The 17,495-nt window shown below is 45.6% G+C and overlaps 1 protein-coding gene across 2 annotated transcripts in view; it reads left to right on the top strand.

Annotated features, from left to right (window-relative positions):
• Nucleotides 1-17,495, top strand: part of MANBA (mannosidase beta) — a 166,018-nt gene that overhangs the window by 88,035 nt on the left and 60,488 nt on the right. For both annotated transcript variants that reach the window (XM_078775482.1, XM_078775483.1), the window contains exons 5-7: nucleotides 6,301-6,424; nucleotides 10,590-10,765; nucleotides 10,859-10,969. In XM_078775482.1, the coding sequence (XP_078631608.1) occupies nucleotides 6,301-6,424; nucleotides 10,590-10,765; nucleotides 10,859-10,969 (411 nt within the window). The remainder of the gene's footprint in view (nucleotides 1-6,300; nucleotides 6,425-10,589; nucleotides 10,766-10,858; nucleotides 10,970-17,495) is intronic.

Here is a 17,495-nt window from a genome sequence, read left to right on the forward strand (position 1 = left end):
CCGACCACGGCTCGGTGACCTTGCCCATCGCGAAGATCAGCGGCTTGTGGTCGACGAAGGCCGTGAACGCATGGCCCTCGGGCAGATGGCGGAAGTGCCTGACCACCAAGTGAAGCCCGAGCAACTCGCGGTCAAAGGTACTGTAACGGCGTTCGGGCGGGCGAAGCTGCCGGCTAAAGAACGCCAGCGGTTGCCAAGCTCCACGCACCCATTGCTCGTGCACCGCGCCCACCGCGTAGTCCGAGGCGTCGGTGGTGAGGGCGATCGGTGCATCGGGCGCCGGGTGCGCGAGCATGGTGGCGTTAGCCAAGGTGAGCTTCGCGCCCGTGAACGCCGTGTCCATCTGCTCGGTCCAGGTAACGTCGGCTTTGCCCGGCTTACCTCGGAAAGCTTCGTGCAGGGGGCGCAGGAGCTGGGCGATACGGGGCAGGAACCGATGGTAAAAGTTCACCATGCCCAGGAACTCCTGCAGTCCTCTGATCGTGCGGGGGCGCGGAAACCCCTTCACCGCCTCCACCTTGGCCGGCAGGGGGACGGCTCCGTGCCTGGTGACACGGTGCCCCAGAAAATCGATTATGGCGGCGCCGAACCGGCACTTTGCGGGGTTCACAATCAGGCCATGCTGGCCCAGGCGTTCGAAGAGCGTGCGGAGGTGGCGTAGGTGCTCTTCGCGGGACGCGCTGGCGACGAGGATATCGTCCAGGTAGACGTAGACAAAATCCAAGTCGCGCAGGACGCTGTCCATCAGTCGCTGGAACGCCTGAGCCGCATTCTTCAGACCGAAGGGCATCCGCAGGAACTCGAAGAGTCCGAATGGCGTGATGACCGCCGTCTTCAGGACGTCCTCCGGCCTGACGGGGACCTGATGGTAGCCGCGTATGAGGTCCACCTTCGAGAAGAAGGACATGCCCGCCAAACGGGCGGAAAAGTCCTGAATGTGGGGGTCGGGGGTGGTGGCGTCATTGAGACGGCGATAGTCCCCACACGGTCGCCATCCCCCGCCGGGCTTCAGCACGATGTGCAGCGGCGATGCCCAAGCGCTCTCTGAGCGCCGAACGATGCCGAGTCGCTCCAGGGTAGCGAACGCCGCTTTTGCCACCGCCAGCTTCGTCGGCTCGAGGCGGCGTGCCCGGGCGTAGACCGGTGGCCCGACGGTGGGGATGTGATGGGCCACCCCGTGCTTGACGGCCCCCGCCGAGAAGGTGGGCCGCGTGAGGGCCGGGAAGCCGGCGAGGAGGCGGGTGAATGCGTCCGCTGCCGGAAGCGTACAGACCAACGTGGCCGGAACCGAACCGTTCGGCAAACCGCTTGGCAAGCCGCTCGTTGAGCTGCTCGACGAGCTGGGCAGCGCACAAGCGAGCGAGCTGAACGTCTCGGCCTGGACAAGACGTCTGCGCTTTACGTCGACCAGGAGCCCATTAGCGCACAGGAAGTCCGCGCCAAGCAGTGCCATGGGCACGTCGGCGGTGACGAACGTCCATCGGAAAACCTGCCCTCCGAACCGCAGAGAGAGGCAGCGTTTTCCGTACGTACGGATGGGCATCCCGTTCGCGGCAAGCAGCGCGGGGCCCCCGCCCGCGGCGTGGTTGTCTGACGTGCCGGCGGGAACGACACTCACCTGCGCTCCCGTGTCGCACAGGTAACGGCGCCCGGATAAGGTGTCCGTTATGAACAGCAGGCTGCTCGAACGGCCGGCGCTCATCGCCACTATTGAGCGCCGGCCCGGGCGTTTCCCGACCTGTTGAAGGAGCATGGCGGATGACATTGCCGAGCCTCGTGGCCAAACTTGGCATGGAACCAGCACCAGGTGGTGGAGCTGGAGGAGCGCGGCTGGCTCCGCCAGGCCGGTGGAGTTGGCGGGTTTCCCCGCGGTGGTGGTTTTCGCCGCGGTGGTGGGCGGGGCGTGGCGGCGGTCACGAGGTGCGTATCAGCATGCTGCGTATGCTGTATAAGCTGATGCTGTGGAACAGCAGCATCAGCAGCATTAGCAGCATCAGCCACGAGGGCCGTGACGGCCACGCCGACTCTCGCCCGCGTGTCCGAAGCGGCGAAGTACTTGTCCGCCTCGGCCGCCAATGCTCGGGGTTCCGTTAGCCCGGTCCCGGCCAACGCGAGGCGAACCTGCGCTGGAAGTTGGCGACGGAAAAGCGCCCGGAATAGAGAACCGGGGGCTTCGTCGCCCAACAGTGACAGCATATGGTCCATTCTGACCGACGGGCGCGTGTCGCCGAGCTCGGGGAGATCCAGGAGGCGGTCGGCCCGTGCGTCGTCCGTGAGGCCGAACGTGGCTAGGAGTAGCTGCTTGAGTGCCTCGTACTTGTGGCCGTCCGGTGGGTGGCGAAGGACGGACACAACTCGAGCAGCCGTGCCGGGCCCGAGGGAGGCGACGACGTGGCAGTCGCGCATGTCGTCGTTGGTGAGGCGCCGAAGCTGAAATTGGGCTTCGGCTTGAACGAACCAGACTTCGGCCTGGGCCTCCCAAAATTCGGGAAGTTTAATCGCCATTGCCTTGTCGTTGGCCATTGCAATGGCGTCGTGTTCGGAAGGATCGCTACGGCAGATCCAACGTCGAGGTCACCATATAAAGCGCGATGCTGCGCACGCTAATGCTTACGCAAAGAGCAAGCGGACAACGCGGTTCATAAAAGAGTCTTTATTCAAAGTACTCAAACTGCATCACTAAGCTGCTCAGGGCTGCGCGCTCCGCGTATATCGTGAGGCCACGCCTCTCTCCCTGGCGTGGCCCATCCCCACTTGGTGTGCGGGGTGATGTCACCGCGTCAGTGCTTTCGTGTCCGCCACATTACAACCTTTTATGCCTCCTTCCTGGCTGTACTAAGGTAATGTGTTACCCGAGAAGGACCTCTTTACGTCATACGTTCCAGGCATACGAGTCCACAAAGTGTGTTTAATTTACTCTCTCACACTTTTATCGGTATATTAATATAATGAAAGCAGATTGTACAAAAAGGTGAAAAGGGAGACTGGGTATGGAATTGATGAAAAGAAAAAGGACCCCTGTCAATTGTATCGCCATGGCTGACAAAAGCAGCTTGTAAAGCTCGGCGATCCTGCTGGTTAATGATTTCTGTTGCAATCAATGAAGTTACACTTTCTGCACATCCCTTAATCTTTTCTTCACTCAATATAATCGACCAAACAGTAGAAAAAGTTAAGTTTAATGCTTTGCTTGAATAAATATACTTGGTTATAACAATTGGTAATTTCTTTAAATGTTCAGATTTCACTCCAGATTCAACAGTTATTTAGTCCGCGAGATGTGATCCTCAAATCCTAAATAAATTTTGATTATTTATTTCAATAATTCAGTGAGAGTAGATCGTGCTTCCAATGCAGTTGTTTAGTCCAAGAGATGCGATCCTCAAATCCTAAATAATATTTTGATTATTTATTTTAATAATTCCGTGAGAGTTGATCGTGCTCCCAATGCAAGGCAGCACGTCTTAATTTATTTATTGCATTCAATGGAGCTGGTTAATTTTGGCACTGACACACACACACACACACACACACACACACACACACACACACACACACACACACACACACACACACACACACACACACGAAAAAGTAAGTACACCCCATGTAAAGTTTTGACCTTTTCAACATATTTCAACATACAGCTATTTGATCTTCATTTCAACAATATTGACAGATAAAGGTGATATAACATAACAAATATCATGAAACATTTACATTTTGTAGACCATTGTATAATTTAAATAAACATAAATGCAAATTTCGCATGTGGAAAAAGTAAGTACACCCCTACATTTATCACTACTTCAAATACCTAAAATTAGAATCAGGTGCACCAGCTCAGGTGCAAATGATTAGAACATCGTTAGAGAAGATCTTGGGGGAACCTGTCTTATTTAAACCTCAGACATTTAGTTTGGTTTGCTCTTTGTTGTTGAAGTGTGCGGCGTCACCATGCCTAGATCAAAAGAGCTCTCTGAGGCTTTCAGAAAGAAGGTTATAGATGCCTACGAGTCTGGGAAGGGATTTAAAAAGATCTCCAAACAATTTGAAATCAATCATTCGACTGTCCGGAAGATCATCTTCAAGTGGAGAAGATTCCAAACAACTGCTAACTTGTACAGGCTAGGCCGCCCCAGCAAGTTCAGCCCGAGAGCAAACCGCAAGATGCTGAAAGAAGTCTCTAAGAACCCCAGAATGTCATCACGGGACCTACAGGTAGCTCTTGCCACTGTTGATGTCAAAGTGCACGAGTCTACCATTAGAAAGAGGCTGCACAAATTTGATCTACATGGGAGGTGTGCCAGGAGGAAACCTTTGCTGTCCAGAAAGAACATCAGGGCAAGACTAAAGTTTGCCAATTAACACCGAGGCAAAGACCAGCACTTTTGGAACAATGTGCTCTGGACAGATGAGTCAAAGGTAGAGCTATTTGGCCACAGTACCAGAAGACATGTTTGGCGAAAACCAAAGACAGCATTTGACCACAAGAACCTGATACCAACTGTAAAGCATGGTGGTGGAAATATTATGGTTTGGGGCAGCTTTGCTGCATCAGGGCCTGAGCAGCTCACCATCATAGAATCCACTATGAATTCTTCATTGTACCAGAGGGTGCTTGAGGATAATGTGAGGCCATCTGTCAGAAGTTGAAGCTCCACCGAAGGTGGACCTTGCAACATGACAATGACCCAAAACATACCAGTAAATCCACCAAAGAATGGCTGAAAATAAATAAATGGAGGGTTCTGGAATGGCCAAGTCAAAGCCCGGATCTAAATCCCATCGAGATGTTGTGGGGGGATTTGAAACGAGCTGTGTATGCAAGAAACCCCTCAAACATCACACAGCTGAAATAATTCTGCATGGAAGAGTGGGCAAAAATTTCTCCCAGTCAATGTCAGAGACTGGCAGACAGTTAAACGAAATGCCTACTTGAGGTTGTTTCTGCCAGAGGGGGCAATACCACCTATTAGAGCAAAGGGTGTACTTACTTTTTCCACATGCGAAATTTGCATTTATGTTTATTTAAATTATACAATGGACTACAAAATGTAAATGTTTCATGATATTTCTTATATTATATCACCTTTAACTATCAATATTGTTGAAATGAAGATCAAATAGCTGTATGTTGAAATATGTTGAAAAAGTCAAAACTTTACATGGGGTGTACTTACTTTTTGACGTGATTGTACACATACACACAGACACTCACATTCTCCTTTATTATTATACATGTAAATAATGATGATAGCAGCATAATGAATTCAGAAGTGTACAGAAACATTTCATCAGTCTATTTTTTTTTTTTTTTTTTTTTTTTTTTTTTTTTTTTGTATACAAGATCGAGGCTCGTGAAAGAGCGAACATTAATCACACAGAAAGACAAACCGACACATAAAACTATAACATAGGGAGCGGTAGACAAGATGGGGAGAGAGGGGGAAGGACACAAACACAACATTTGAGAGCAGGGACCGAGAGACATGGAGACATCGAGAGATCTGAGAGAGGGCGAGGGCTTTGGGGGGGGGGGGGGGCGTGGGAAGGGGGCAGTGGGAGAGGTATAAAACATATGGACACTGCCAGGACTTCCAGGAAAGAAGTTGGAATTTCAAACAAGGTGGATCTGGGGTGAATTAGCGGGGGTAGAAAAGATCAAGGTTTTGGATGGGGGAAGATAAGAGATGGTGGTGAACATCTGTTTTAAAGACCTGGAGAATGTACAAGAAAATGCCTCCAAACTCATATGCTTACCCAAAATGGGGGAACCGAACATAAAAATTGCCATTGTTCTCCCATCGTAAAACATATGTACATAGAAATACCAACAAATAAAAGATGACCTTCTGTACTCTTTCCTCACATTTATCTTTTGATCTCAAATCCAAATTTCTTGAGAATATAGCAATAATAACAAATTTGACTTCACGGTTTTCAATACTTATGGAGGGCATTGTATATTATTTACAACTACGCTGTGATTGTGGTGATGGGGTGTTGTATGAGGGGGGAGGGGGCGGGGGAGGTAATCCGTCCTTTCCTCTTGGCCCCGTAATTTTTGACAGGTTTTACATGAGTATGTATGTATATATTTCATCAACATTGGTCCTTGATACACCCTTGAACAAAATTTTCATCGGAAACCCATGTCACCTTGTTTGTTCTCCTGGGATTTTGTTTTTGAGGTACTATGATTGAGCTCGTGCTTTTCTTCAAGTGATGTAACTTAAATCATGCATTTGTAAATTTTCCTCCACCCCCCCCCCCTTTTTTTTTCTATCTCTCCCTCAGACTCAAAGCTCTTTTGGTTGGGATTGGGCACCAGCATTTGCAACACAAGGTATAAGGCTGCACGTACGATTGGAGACTTTCGCTGCAGCAGCTCTTGAACAACTCTCTATCACAACGCATCTTGGTTGGTCTTTGCAACTTTCTATTTTATTTTTACCTCCGCCACCAAAGGTGGATGGAGGGTTATGTTTTCACCCCTGTCTGTCTGTGTGGTTGTTTGTATGTGAAGAAAATATCTCAAAAAGTTGTAGATGGATTCGGACGAAATTTGGCAGAGATGTAGCGTATGTCACAAGGACGAAATGATTAGATTTTGGTGAAGATCTGGATTCGGATCTGGCTACTAGAATTTTTTTAGTTATTCTTCACCATTGGGAGATAGGGCCAAAAACGATACATAGCAGGATATCTCTAAAAGTTGTGGATGGATTCGGACGAAATTTGGCAGAGATGTAGCGTATGTCACAAGGACGAAATGATTAGATTTTGGTGAAGATCTGGATTCGGATCTGGCTACTAGAATTTTTTTTAGTGATTGTTCACCATTGGGAGATAGGGCCAAAAACGATACATAGCATGATATCTCAAAAAGGTGTGGAAGGATTTGGACGAAACTTGGTGGACCGATTGGGTGACTGACAAGGAAGAATCGATGCAATTTTGGTGAAGATCTGGAATCGGATCCAGCTACTAGAATTTGTTTCGTGATTCTTCACCATTGGGAGATCGGGCTAAAAACGATACATAGCAGGATATCTCAAAAAGGTGTGGAAGAATTTAGACGAAACTTGGTGGACCGATTGGGTGTCTGACAAGGAAGAATCGATGCAATTTTGGTGAAGATCCGGATCCAGCTTGTCGAATTTTTAAAGTGCTTCTTCACCATTGAGTGATATGGCCAACCAGGCGGAGGTATGCTCTCTACTGAATGCTTTTCTAGTTTAACTTTTGTTTTTGCCTTTAGAGAAAAATCAATTCCTTCTCTCTTTCCTTGCCTTGCATCTTTTTTGCAGATGTTTCACCAAACCCTCCATGACCCTAAAATGGCTACATTGACCTTGATTAAATTTCGAAATTTGGTGGAATACTATGAGTTTTATTAAATGATCATTGAGCTCCTACTTGGCCAAACTATTTATTCTGGAAATTATTCAAGCGATTGTACTGAACATCTAATGCAATCTTAATGAAAAAACATGAGGTGAGGGAATAGCTGTAAAATACCGAAGCAGTCGCTTCGAGGATGGCCAGCTTAAAGCTAATTTGAAGGCGATCGCTCACCTGAGCAGAGGCAAGCAATCTTATTCTGAGTTTGAGCTAACCCCACACCTAACCCCACACTTAACCAAATTTGCACCTCCAGGGAGCGGCCAAAATTACTGATGCAAGCGAAGCGGTTTTGCAGAGCTGACACGCACAGCTTGTGAAATGATAATTTATTAAAGTAAAAGGATACTTGCACAGGGATATAATTAAGAAGAGATCCAGCTCATAAAGATCTATGATTAATGGTGATTAAAGATAAAGAAAAAAAATCCTTATCTTTGATTAAATGGAGAACTGTGTGTGTGTGTGTCCATCACTTTATTCTGTAGGGTTTCTGCTGTCGTATAATAATAATAGGGGCAATACCCCTGGGCACTCACCTAGTAGAATATAGCAGTATATTACACTGACTAAAGGTATTTTAAACCGTATCATGGCATTTTAAACCAATTACAATGGTTGCTAGAAGCAGGGAAGCATGCAGAATCATATTGACGTAATCATAAGACTTTAAACAAAAACAAAAAACATTTTGGGGGGGCAATCTTCCCCTCAATTTTGGGCTCAATAGACTACCTTAGACCCCGATTTTTAAAAATTCCATGAACAAACTTTGGTAAATCACGGGTGGTGAAGGTTGTGGTCAAGTTTCATCGGAATTGCGCGTGTAGTTTCTGAGAAGAGAAGCAAATACATATTTTGGGGGGCAACCCCCCCCCCCCCCTGTACAACCCAAAGGGGCAGATTATTTTAATGCCGTGAACAAACCTTGGTACAGCCCGGGTGGTGACAGTTGTGGTCAAGTTTCATTGAAATTGTGTTTGTAGTTTCAGAGGAGAAAGCAAATATCTATTTTGGGGGGTCAAACCTGGATCCACTTTGACCCCCGATAAACCCCCTCAGACCCCGATGTTTTTTAATGCCGTAAAAAAACTTTAGTCACAACATAAGAAATATCATTTGTGCCAAGTTTGGTCACAATCCCATCAGCGGTTTTGGAGAAGAAGTTTAAAATGTTTACGGACGGACTGACGGACGACGCGCCATCGCATAAGCTCACCTGAACTTAGTTCAAGGTGAGCTAAAAATGGTACCGTTGCAAAGCTAATGATCAATATAGCGCTTTCAAAATGACATATGAATGCTAAATGAGGCCGTGTGTGTGTGTGTGTGTGTGTGTGTGTGTGTGTGTGTGTGTGTGTGTGTGTGTGTGTGTGTGTGTGTGTGTGTGTGTGTGTGTGTGTGTGTGTGTGCGCGTGTGTGTGTGCGCGTGTGTGTGTGTGTGTGTGTGTGTGTGTGTGCGTGCGTGTGTGTGTGTGTGTGCGGGTGGGTGTGTGTGTGTGTGCATGCATGCGGGTGTGTGTGTGTGTGCATGCGGGTGTGTGTGTGTGTGCATGCGGGTGTGTGTGTATGCGGGTGTGTGTGTGTGTGTGTGTGTGTGTGTGTGTGTGTGTGTGTGTGTGGTCGGTCGTTCGGTCGGTCACATTGACTCGGTTATCCTCATGAGGAACTTTTAACCTGTCCTTACTAGCATGAAATCTGTGATTCAAATGGTCTTTCAATGAAATTTTGAGCAATAGGCTCGAGTGGCAATTTCAAAATGGCTAACCATAATTGTTCTGTTCCGGAATGAAAATCAGAATCGCCGAAATATCGGAAATACGAGAAATATCCATGGAAAAAAGAGCTAACACATTAAACACAAACATAACCGGACACATAAAACACATAATAATGGGAGTGGGAGACAAGAGGGGAGAGAGAGGGACGCATACAAGCACAACAACAGAGAACAGGGTCGTCGGGATATTTAATAGGAACTACTAGGAACAAATTGACACTACAAGGAATTTCAGGAATGAATTCGGAATTTGAAGGAGGTGTATTTGGGGTGAATTAACGTGGGTAGAAAAGATCAAGGTTTTGGATGGGGGAGGATAAGAGATGGTGGTGAACAGCTGTTTTAAAGACCTGGAGGGAGGAGTGGGATTGAAGGGAGTGAGTGAGTTTGTTCCAGAGGCGGGAGAAAAGAGGAATGAAGGAGTGAAGGTGAGCAGAGTCTTGATTTTGGCAGTTTCACCATAAGAGGTTCCAAAGGTGTGGCAGCAGGAACCCTTTGGAATAAAGCATGAAGGACCCAGAAGGAACACACAATTATATTTAGTAATACCTCTCGAGGAAATAGACAAATCTACTAGTACTCGACTGCAAAGCCGCAATGAGCCGGCGAAGCCAAAGCCCCTCGCCACTATTTTACCCATCACTATGGCATCAGTAGGTTAGGTAGTTGGTCGTAGGTAGGTGTAATAGGTACCGTACCGAGTTCAAAATGACACCATTTGCATTCTGGATGAGATTAAAATTGATAAAATTTACTTCTTGATTAATTCGGTGAATTCCGTCTCAACTTTGGATATTTCCGACCATGAAAAACTATCCCCTACGGCCGCGAGATTTCAAAAAAATAATTCTTCGTCAATTTTAGAATATTTGACGCCGTTTTCAGCCTCCAAAACGCGGTAATAAGCTTTTTAAAAATATTTTTTCAAATGCTCGAATCTCATTGGTTCCGGTGTTTGGTGACGATTTTCGTTGAAGATAACCAGGGCCCATGTGGGCACGGGGAACGAGGTTGGTCTTAAAGTATTTTAATTACAAATTAGAGTTGCATAAGATTGTGAATCAAACAAAGACGGGTGAAACAAACTCCTATTGAACTTTTTCGCAATTTTTTATGCATACTTCCGCATCCGCAAGATGGCGGCCTCCATGGAGCGATTTGGTGCGTCAAAGCTTCGAAATTCTCAAAGGATCCAGCAAAATCTGGCTTTTCAACATAATATGTACGCGTTCATTCACAACACCGGCTTCGCCGGCTATAATACACATGAAGGAGCACACAAACAACAACTACAACCACCTTATGCCTTAGCCAGTGACGGATGATTATATCACTGCTGAAATGTTCATTATTCTTTAATTCACTGATCTTGCATTGATTGTTCCATGGGTGATTGTTGCAGAGAAACATTCTGAGGGCTGGCAGGTTGCTGTGGTTGCAGTGTTTGATGTGGCTTCACCAGTCTCGGTGGAAGGAAGCCTGTTGCTGGAGGTGCCAGCACTTGATACAATTGGGAGTCAGAATTTCAGCCTCACACAATCTGCATCACGGATTGAATTTGTTATCCCCATCACGCAGGTAACAGTACGTACCATTAACTCCACTCTAGCAATTGGGAGTGCTCTCTTTTTTTGTGGATAAAACCTACTATGTTATACCTGTTTATGGCAGAATGACTCTGTCAAGCTGTGGTGGCCTCGAGGTGAGGGAGACCGACCAGGCTACGATGCTACAGTGACGTTTGAACTTGATCAAGGCAGCATTATCCAGAGAAATGCCAAGGTACTGTTGCTTTGTCATTACGTGGTCTAATTCATCAACATGTGTGGATGGTAAATATATTTGGATTAAGATCTATGTTTTAATTTCATGACTCATTTAGGGCTTCATCATGATGCAGGAATTTGTATTTTTTAATCATTTAGGTCCCGTATGCATGGCCTAACAGAATGGGCTGGCAGGATGGCCGATGCACGAGCGGCATAGCCTGGGTTAGAATGTCGGTCCAGCTATAAACTGTTATCCCAATGTTTCACACGCAGTGTGATTCAATGTGTGTGCCGTCCCTCGGGTGGATGTTAAATTGGGCGTCACATCTGCTGACATTAGTTGGTGGACTTTAAAGATCTCCCTGATGACCTTCATGAAGAGTAGGCGAGCTACTCATGGTCAAATTTGGTCATGGTCAAATTCAGCCCTGGTCAGGCAGGTCATGGTAGACTCGGGCTCGGCTTATTCCGGCCAAACCCACAACTTTGGAATAATTGTGGTTGTTAAATAAGATGAAGGTGTGTGTGTGTGTGTGTGTGCGTGCGTGCGTGTGTGCGTGCGTGCGTGTGTGTGTGTGTGTGTGTGTGTGTGTGTGTGTGTGTGTGTGTGTGTGTGTGTGTGTGATTTTCTTTAATTTCTCACCTTGGAAGTGTTTCAGAAATCTAATGCGTGTACTGTCCACCATCTAATCATTAACATTTTAAGCTTAAAAAAAAAAAAAAAAAAACATCTGGGGGGGGTGGAGGGGAGAGTGATGGAAATGAATGTGGAAGGAAGTAGAGGACGGGGAAGACCGAGAAAGACTTGGCGAAAGATGGTGGAAGAAGAAATGCGGGCAAGGGGGTTAACAAGGAGAGATGCAGAAAATAGGGCAAAATGGAGAAGATTGTCATGGGGACCACAAGGCTAACCCCCGCTCTAGCATGGAAAATGGCCTTTAAAATGCATGTTGTTGTTTGTTGTTGGGTGGAGGGAAGAGTGGAGAGGGAGTGATGAATGAAGAACTCCACATCCCAACTACCTTCAGATCATGCAAGAGTTATTTTTCCATCCTCCTGGTTATTACCTGCACCACTGAAGGTGGACGGATGCTATGTTTTCAACCCTGTCTGTTTGTTTTTATGCCTCCGCCGACAAAGTCGCCGGAGACATTATGTTTTCGGGTTGTCCGTCTGTCTGTCCGGGCTAAACCTCGTTTTTCTCAGCAACCATTTGTCCGATTGAGACGAATCTTTCAGGGTAGGAGTGACACCTATGCAGAATGTTTTTGTGATAATTGTGACGTCATATGTCACTTGGTATGGCAGCCATCTTGGATTAAACGCAAATAATTAAAAAAATATTTCTTGTAAACTGCTGAATGGAAAGATTTTAAACTTGGCACATTGTCAAGTGCTCCCAATGGGGGAACAAAAGCATGATAATGATGACATCATAGATGAAGTGGTATACCAGCTAAAAATGTTTTAATCGGATTCCTCATCCTAAAAATCTGAAATTGCATGCACATGATCTATGACCCATTTGTATTGAAATATAAAATTTATGACGTCAAAGGTCACGTGGTTTGGCAGCCATTTTGGATTGAAGGAAAATATTAAATAATTATATCTCTGAAATCGCTCACCCTTTCGATGTGCAATTTTACAAATATCATCTAACAGCACTGTTGCATATGGCTTGAAAATGATGACGTCATAGGTCACGTGGTTTGGGAGCCATCTTGGATAGAAAAACGAACCTTATCCGATCAACACGAAACTTCACAAACGTGATCCACTACCCATACATATGCAGAGTGATGGCATCTACCCGTTGTGGGACTATGCGGAGGAATATTGGCGACACAGTCGCATTGTTCTAGTTTTTGTCTATGAGCAGGATATTTCAAAAAGTTAAGGACGAAACTTGGTGGACAGGTTGGTTTTGTGTGACAAGGACGAATCGATATACATTCTGTTTACAAAGTCGAGGCTCATGGAATAGCTAGTACAAGAAAACGGATCAGGACCTAACAGATAAAAACAGGATGCAAAGCACGTATGCAGGGGTGGAAAAGATGGACACAGAAGGGACCTCTGAGCGAAAACTGGAAAATTGGAAGGAGGGAATTGGGAGGAGTACAAAAGATCATGGCTTAGGATTGGGGATGATCTGAGATGGTGGTGAACAGCTGTCTTGAAGATCTGGAGGGACAAATTAGATTGAAGAGGATGTGGAAGTTAGTTCCACAGGTGGGATAAAAGAGGAACAAATGAGTAAAGGTAAGCAGTGATTCTGGATTTAGGTAGTTTCACCAGAGGTGGACCGTGTGAGCCCTGCAGAAATGTGATGGGGGACGGTAAAGCATGGAAAGCAGAGGTTGCAAGACCATAAAGGAAATGGTGGAATATAGAGAGACCACTGACCTGTCTGAGATGGTGAAGTGATAGGCCCAAAGACTCAGCTTCAGCGTGGGAGATTCCAATGACACTGAAGGCCTTGGTTTTCACAGTATCAATCTGAGCAAGATGAGAGGCAGGGGAATCAGCCCAGAGGGGTGAGCAGTACTCCATCAAGCTTCAAGCTGCGGATGAAAGCTTTGTATGTGGTGAGGAGCTCAGAGGTGTCCAGAAAGGACTTCGCACGAGAGAAGTTGCCCAGTCGGCGACTGGCTTTGGAGGCCAGCTTCGAAATGTGGTTTTCCCAGGAAAGATCATGGCCGGTGCAGGTAGTGAGACCCAAAAGCTTGAGTGACAGCACTTATTCGAGAGGATTGTTGAGAAAGTAGATGGGAGGGTTTTCCAGACAGTCTTTCCAGAGGGACAAGGTGTGCGTGTGAGATTTGTCAGGATTGAAAGACGTCTTGCACCTGTTTGATCAGTCTGTGATTTTGTCCTGCAGAGAGTGAAGAGGCTGCTGCCTGCCGATTTGAGGGTTGTGGAATGGAGCGGGAGAGAGTGGAGTCATCAGCAAAAAGATAGAGAGGATTTTCCAGAGAGTTGGAGAGATCATTATTGAAGATTAGAAAAATCACAGCGCCCAGAACACTACCTTGGGGAACTCCAGCCTGAACAGGGAGAGGAGATGAGAGGAAGAGTTGAACAAGAGGTGGGAGCGGAGGGGAAGTTGCAGCCAGAGGCACTCCTGCGTGTTGGGAGGTGTAAGGTCAGTACAAGGGCAGTGGGAAATTGAGTTATTGATGTAAAGAGACAGTAACTGGGGAGAGAGACTAAGGAGTTGGGGACGTCTTGTGGGAGGAAGGATTCTGTTGAACAGATTATGTCTGGTTTACCTGCAGCACCCTGGGTGGAGAGATGTCAGGTTAGAGCGGAGATCTCGGATGTTTGAGGTGCAATTGCAGGATGGTGGGGTGGAGGAGGTGTTGATTGCAGGATGGGGGGTGGGGTGGAGGAGGCATTGACTGCAGGATGGGGGGGGGGAGGGAGGTTTTGCAGGGATAAGGTGGGGTATTGTGTGCGGGGTAAGGTTTGAATGTGTGGGATGTGGAGAGAAGCATTTATGGGATGGGATGAGGGGAAAGCGTCGAGAGGGTGGGGTGAGGAGGGATGCAGAAAGGGGGAACATGAAGCTTTGAGGGGGTGGGGTGGAGATGGATGTTTTTCCTGATTCCATATACCAATTTTGACTGATGGAGATAATGATCAATGAATTTTGGTGAAGATCCGGATACAAGAAGTTTTTAATTTTTAAAGTGATTCTTCACTATTACTATTAAGAGATGGGGCCAAAACGATATTCTGTACAGCACGATATCTGAAAGCTGTCGACGGATTATGACAAAACTTGCTGGATGAGTTGGGTAGATGACAAGAACAATTAATTAGATTTTGGTTCAGGTTCAGGTGCAGATGCAGACTCGGCCTATCGGTGGGATACAAAACAAAAACAGGTCAGCTTGACAGGAGTATGCCCTCCACTGAGTGCCGTCGCAGTTACCTTTTGAGTTATATTTGTGATTGAGGGGATTTACACACTTACAGCGAGACTGTTCTGCTGCGGTTATGCGCTGCTGGGAGGTGACTGTCCAAAATCAGGGGTTTGACGTTTGTAATATTTGCAGGAATTGCAGTCCTCAAATTGTACGAGAGCATGTGCATCATTTACTAATTCACGGCCTTTTTTGGTTTTATTACCCTTGCCAGAGGAGAGAGTATTGCATTTGAGTCTGTTTGTCTGTCTGTCTGTTTGATACTTGGCAAAAAATGTATTTGTTTTTTCCAAGTATGTTGATCACTCCGGTTTGTGTGTTTGTGTGTATGTCTGTCCGCTCACTTATACTTGCCTACATGTCACAATTTTAAACCGATCTTCACGAAACTTTACCAAATGGTGGAGTTTGTTGTCCGACAAAATCATATATATTTTTGGGGTCAAAAGGTCAAAAGGTCAACATAGGCCAAAGGTCAACCACGTTTTTCCAAATTCCTAAAATCCTCAATTCTTATCCGATTGACTTGAAATCTGAATGGTATTTTCATGTCAGCGAATTGAATTCAACCACCAACTATTTTTGAGATCAGCATGTGCCAAAAGGTCAACATATGCCAAAGGTCAACAACAATATTTAAAATTTCTAAAATCCTCAATTTTCATCCGAGTCACTTGAAATTTGAATGGGATTTACATATCAGCAAACTGAATTCAACCACCAACTATTTTTGAGATCAACATAGGTCAAAAGATCAACAAAGCCCACAGGTCAACCACTGTTTTCAGATTACTAAAATCCTCAATTTTCATCCGATTGATTTGAAATTTGAATAGGACTTTCATATCAGCTAACTGAATTCAACCACCAACCATTTTTGAAATCAACATATTTCATAAGGTCAACATAGGCCAAAGGTCAACCACTTTTTGGAAATTTCTAAAATCCACAATTTCCATCCAATTGACTTGAAATTTGTATAGGATTTACATATCGGCTAACTGAATTCAACCCCTGACTATTTTGAGGTCAGCTTAGACCAAAATGTCAACATTGGCCAAAGGTTAACCTCTTTTTCCGAATTTCTAAAATCATCAATATTCATGCGATTGACTTGAAATTTGAATTGGATTTATTTTCATATCAGCGAACTGAATTCAACCACCAGATATTGATGAGGTCAGTATCGGCCAAAAGGTCAACATAGGCCAAAGGTCAACCATCTTTCTTTTTTTTTCTTACAAATTCCTAAAATCCTCAATTTTCATCCGATTGACTTGAAATTTGAAGAGGATTTACATATCGGCTAAATAAAGTCAACCACCAACTATTTTTGAGATCAGCATTGGGCAAAATGTCAACATGGGCCAAAGGTCAGCCATTGTTTTTGGATTTCTAAAATCGTTAATTTTCATCCGATTGGCTTGTAATTTGAAAAAGATTTACATGTCGGCTCACTGAATTCAACCACCAACTCTTTTTGAGATCATCGTTGGCCAAAAGGTCAACATAGGCCAAAGATAAACCACTTTTTTTGGATTTCTAAAATCCTCAATCTTCATCCGATTGACTTGAAATTTGAATGGTATTTTCATGTCAGCGAACTGAATTCAACCACCAACTATTTTTGAGATCAGTATTGGCAAAAAGGTCAACATAGGTCAAAGGTCAACAACAATTTCTAATTTTTAACATCCTTAATGTCCTGGTGTTGGCTTAGCGGTTAGGGTCCCGGCTTGGGATCCTAGGATCCTGGGTTCGAATCCCGGTCGATCGCTAAATTAACACCAGGGGTGTTGACTCAGCCTGTCATACTTCTGAGGTCGGCAAATTGAGTACCACCTTGCTGGGATGAATGATCCCGGTGTGAACCCCAGTTTAGAATAGGTACACCGTATCCCTGCGCATTGTAAGAGGCGACTAAGGGTTGGCGTCAGGAAGGGCATCCGGCCATAAAACATTGCCTCAAACAAGGAACCATGATTGTCATGGGGCCCGCAAGGCTAACCCCCGCTCTAGCGGGGAAAATGGCCTTAAAATGATCATTCATTCATTCATTCTTAATGTTCATCCGATTGACTTGAAATTTGAATGGGATTTACATATCAGTTAACTGAATTCAACCAACAACTATTTTTGAGATCATCATAGGCCAAAATATCAACATAGGCCAAAGGTCAAGCACTCTTTTTCAAATTTCTAAAATCCTCAATTTTAATCCTATTGACTTGAAATTTGATTGTTTGTTTTGTGTCTTTCTTTGTTTGTCTGTTTGTTTGTCTGTTTGTCTTTGTTTGTCTTTTTGTATACTGAATCGAGGCTCGTGAAAGAGCTAACATTTATTTCACAAACAAATCAACCAGACAAACAAAACATACAAAAAGAGGGAGCGGAAGACAAGATGGGGAGAGAAGGGGAAGCACACAAACATAACCTTTGAGAGCAGGGAGATGTGTGGGAGGGAGAGGGCTTGGGGGGAGGAGGCGTGGGAAGGGGGATGGGGGGTGGGAGAAGTATAAAACACAAGGACACCAAGGACTTCCCGGACAGAAGTTGGTATTTCAAAAAAGTGGATTTGGGGTGAAATTAGCGGGGGTAGAAAAGATC

This window comes from Myxine glutinosa, chromosome 4, assembly GCF_964187855.1.
Source record: "Myxine glutinosa chromosome 4, kmMyxGlut1.1, whole genome shotgun sequence".
NCBI classification, from domain to species: Eukaryota; Metazoa; Chordata; class Myxini; order Myxiniformes; family Myxinidae; genus Myxine; species Myxine glutinosa.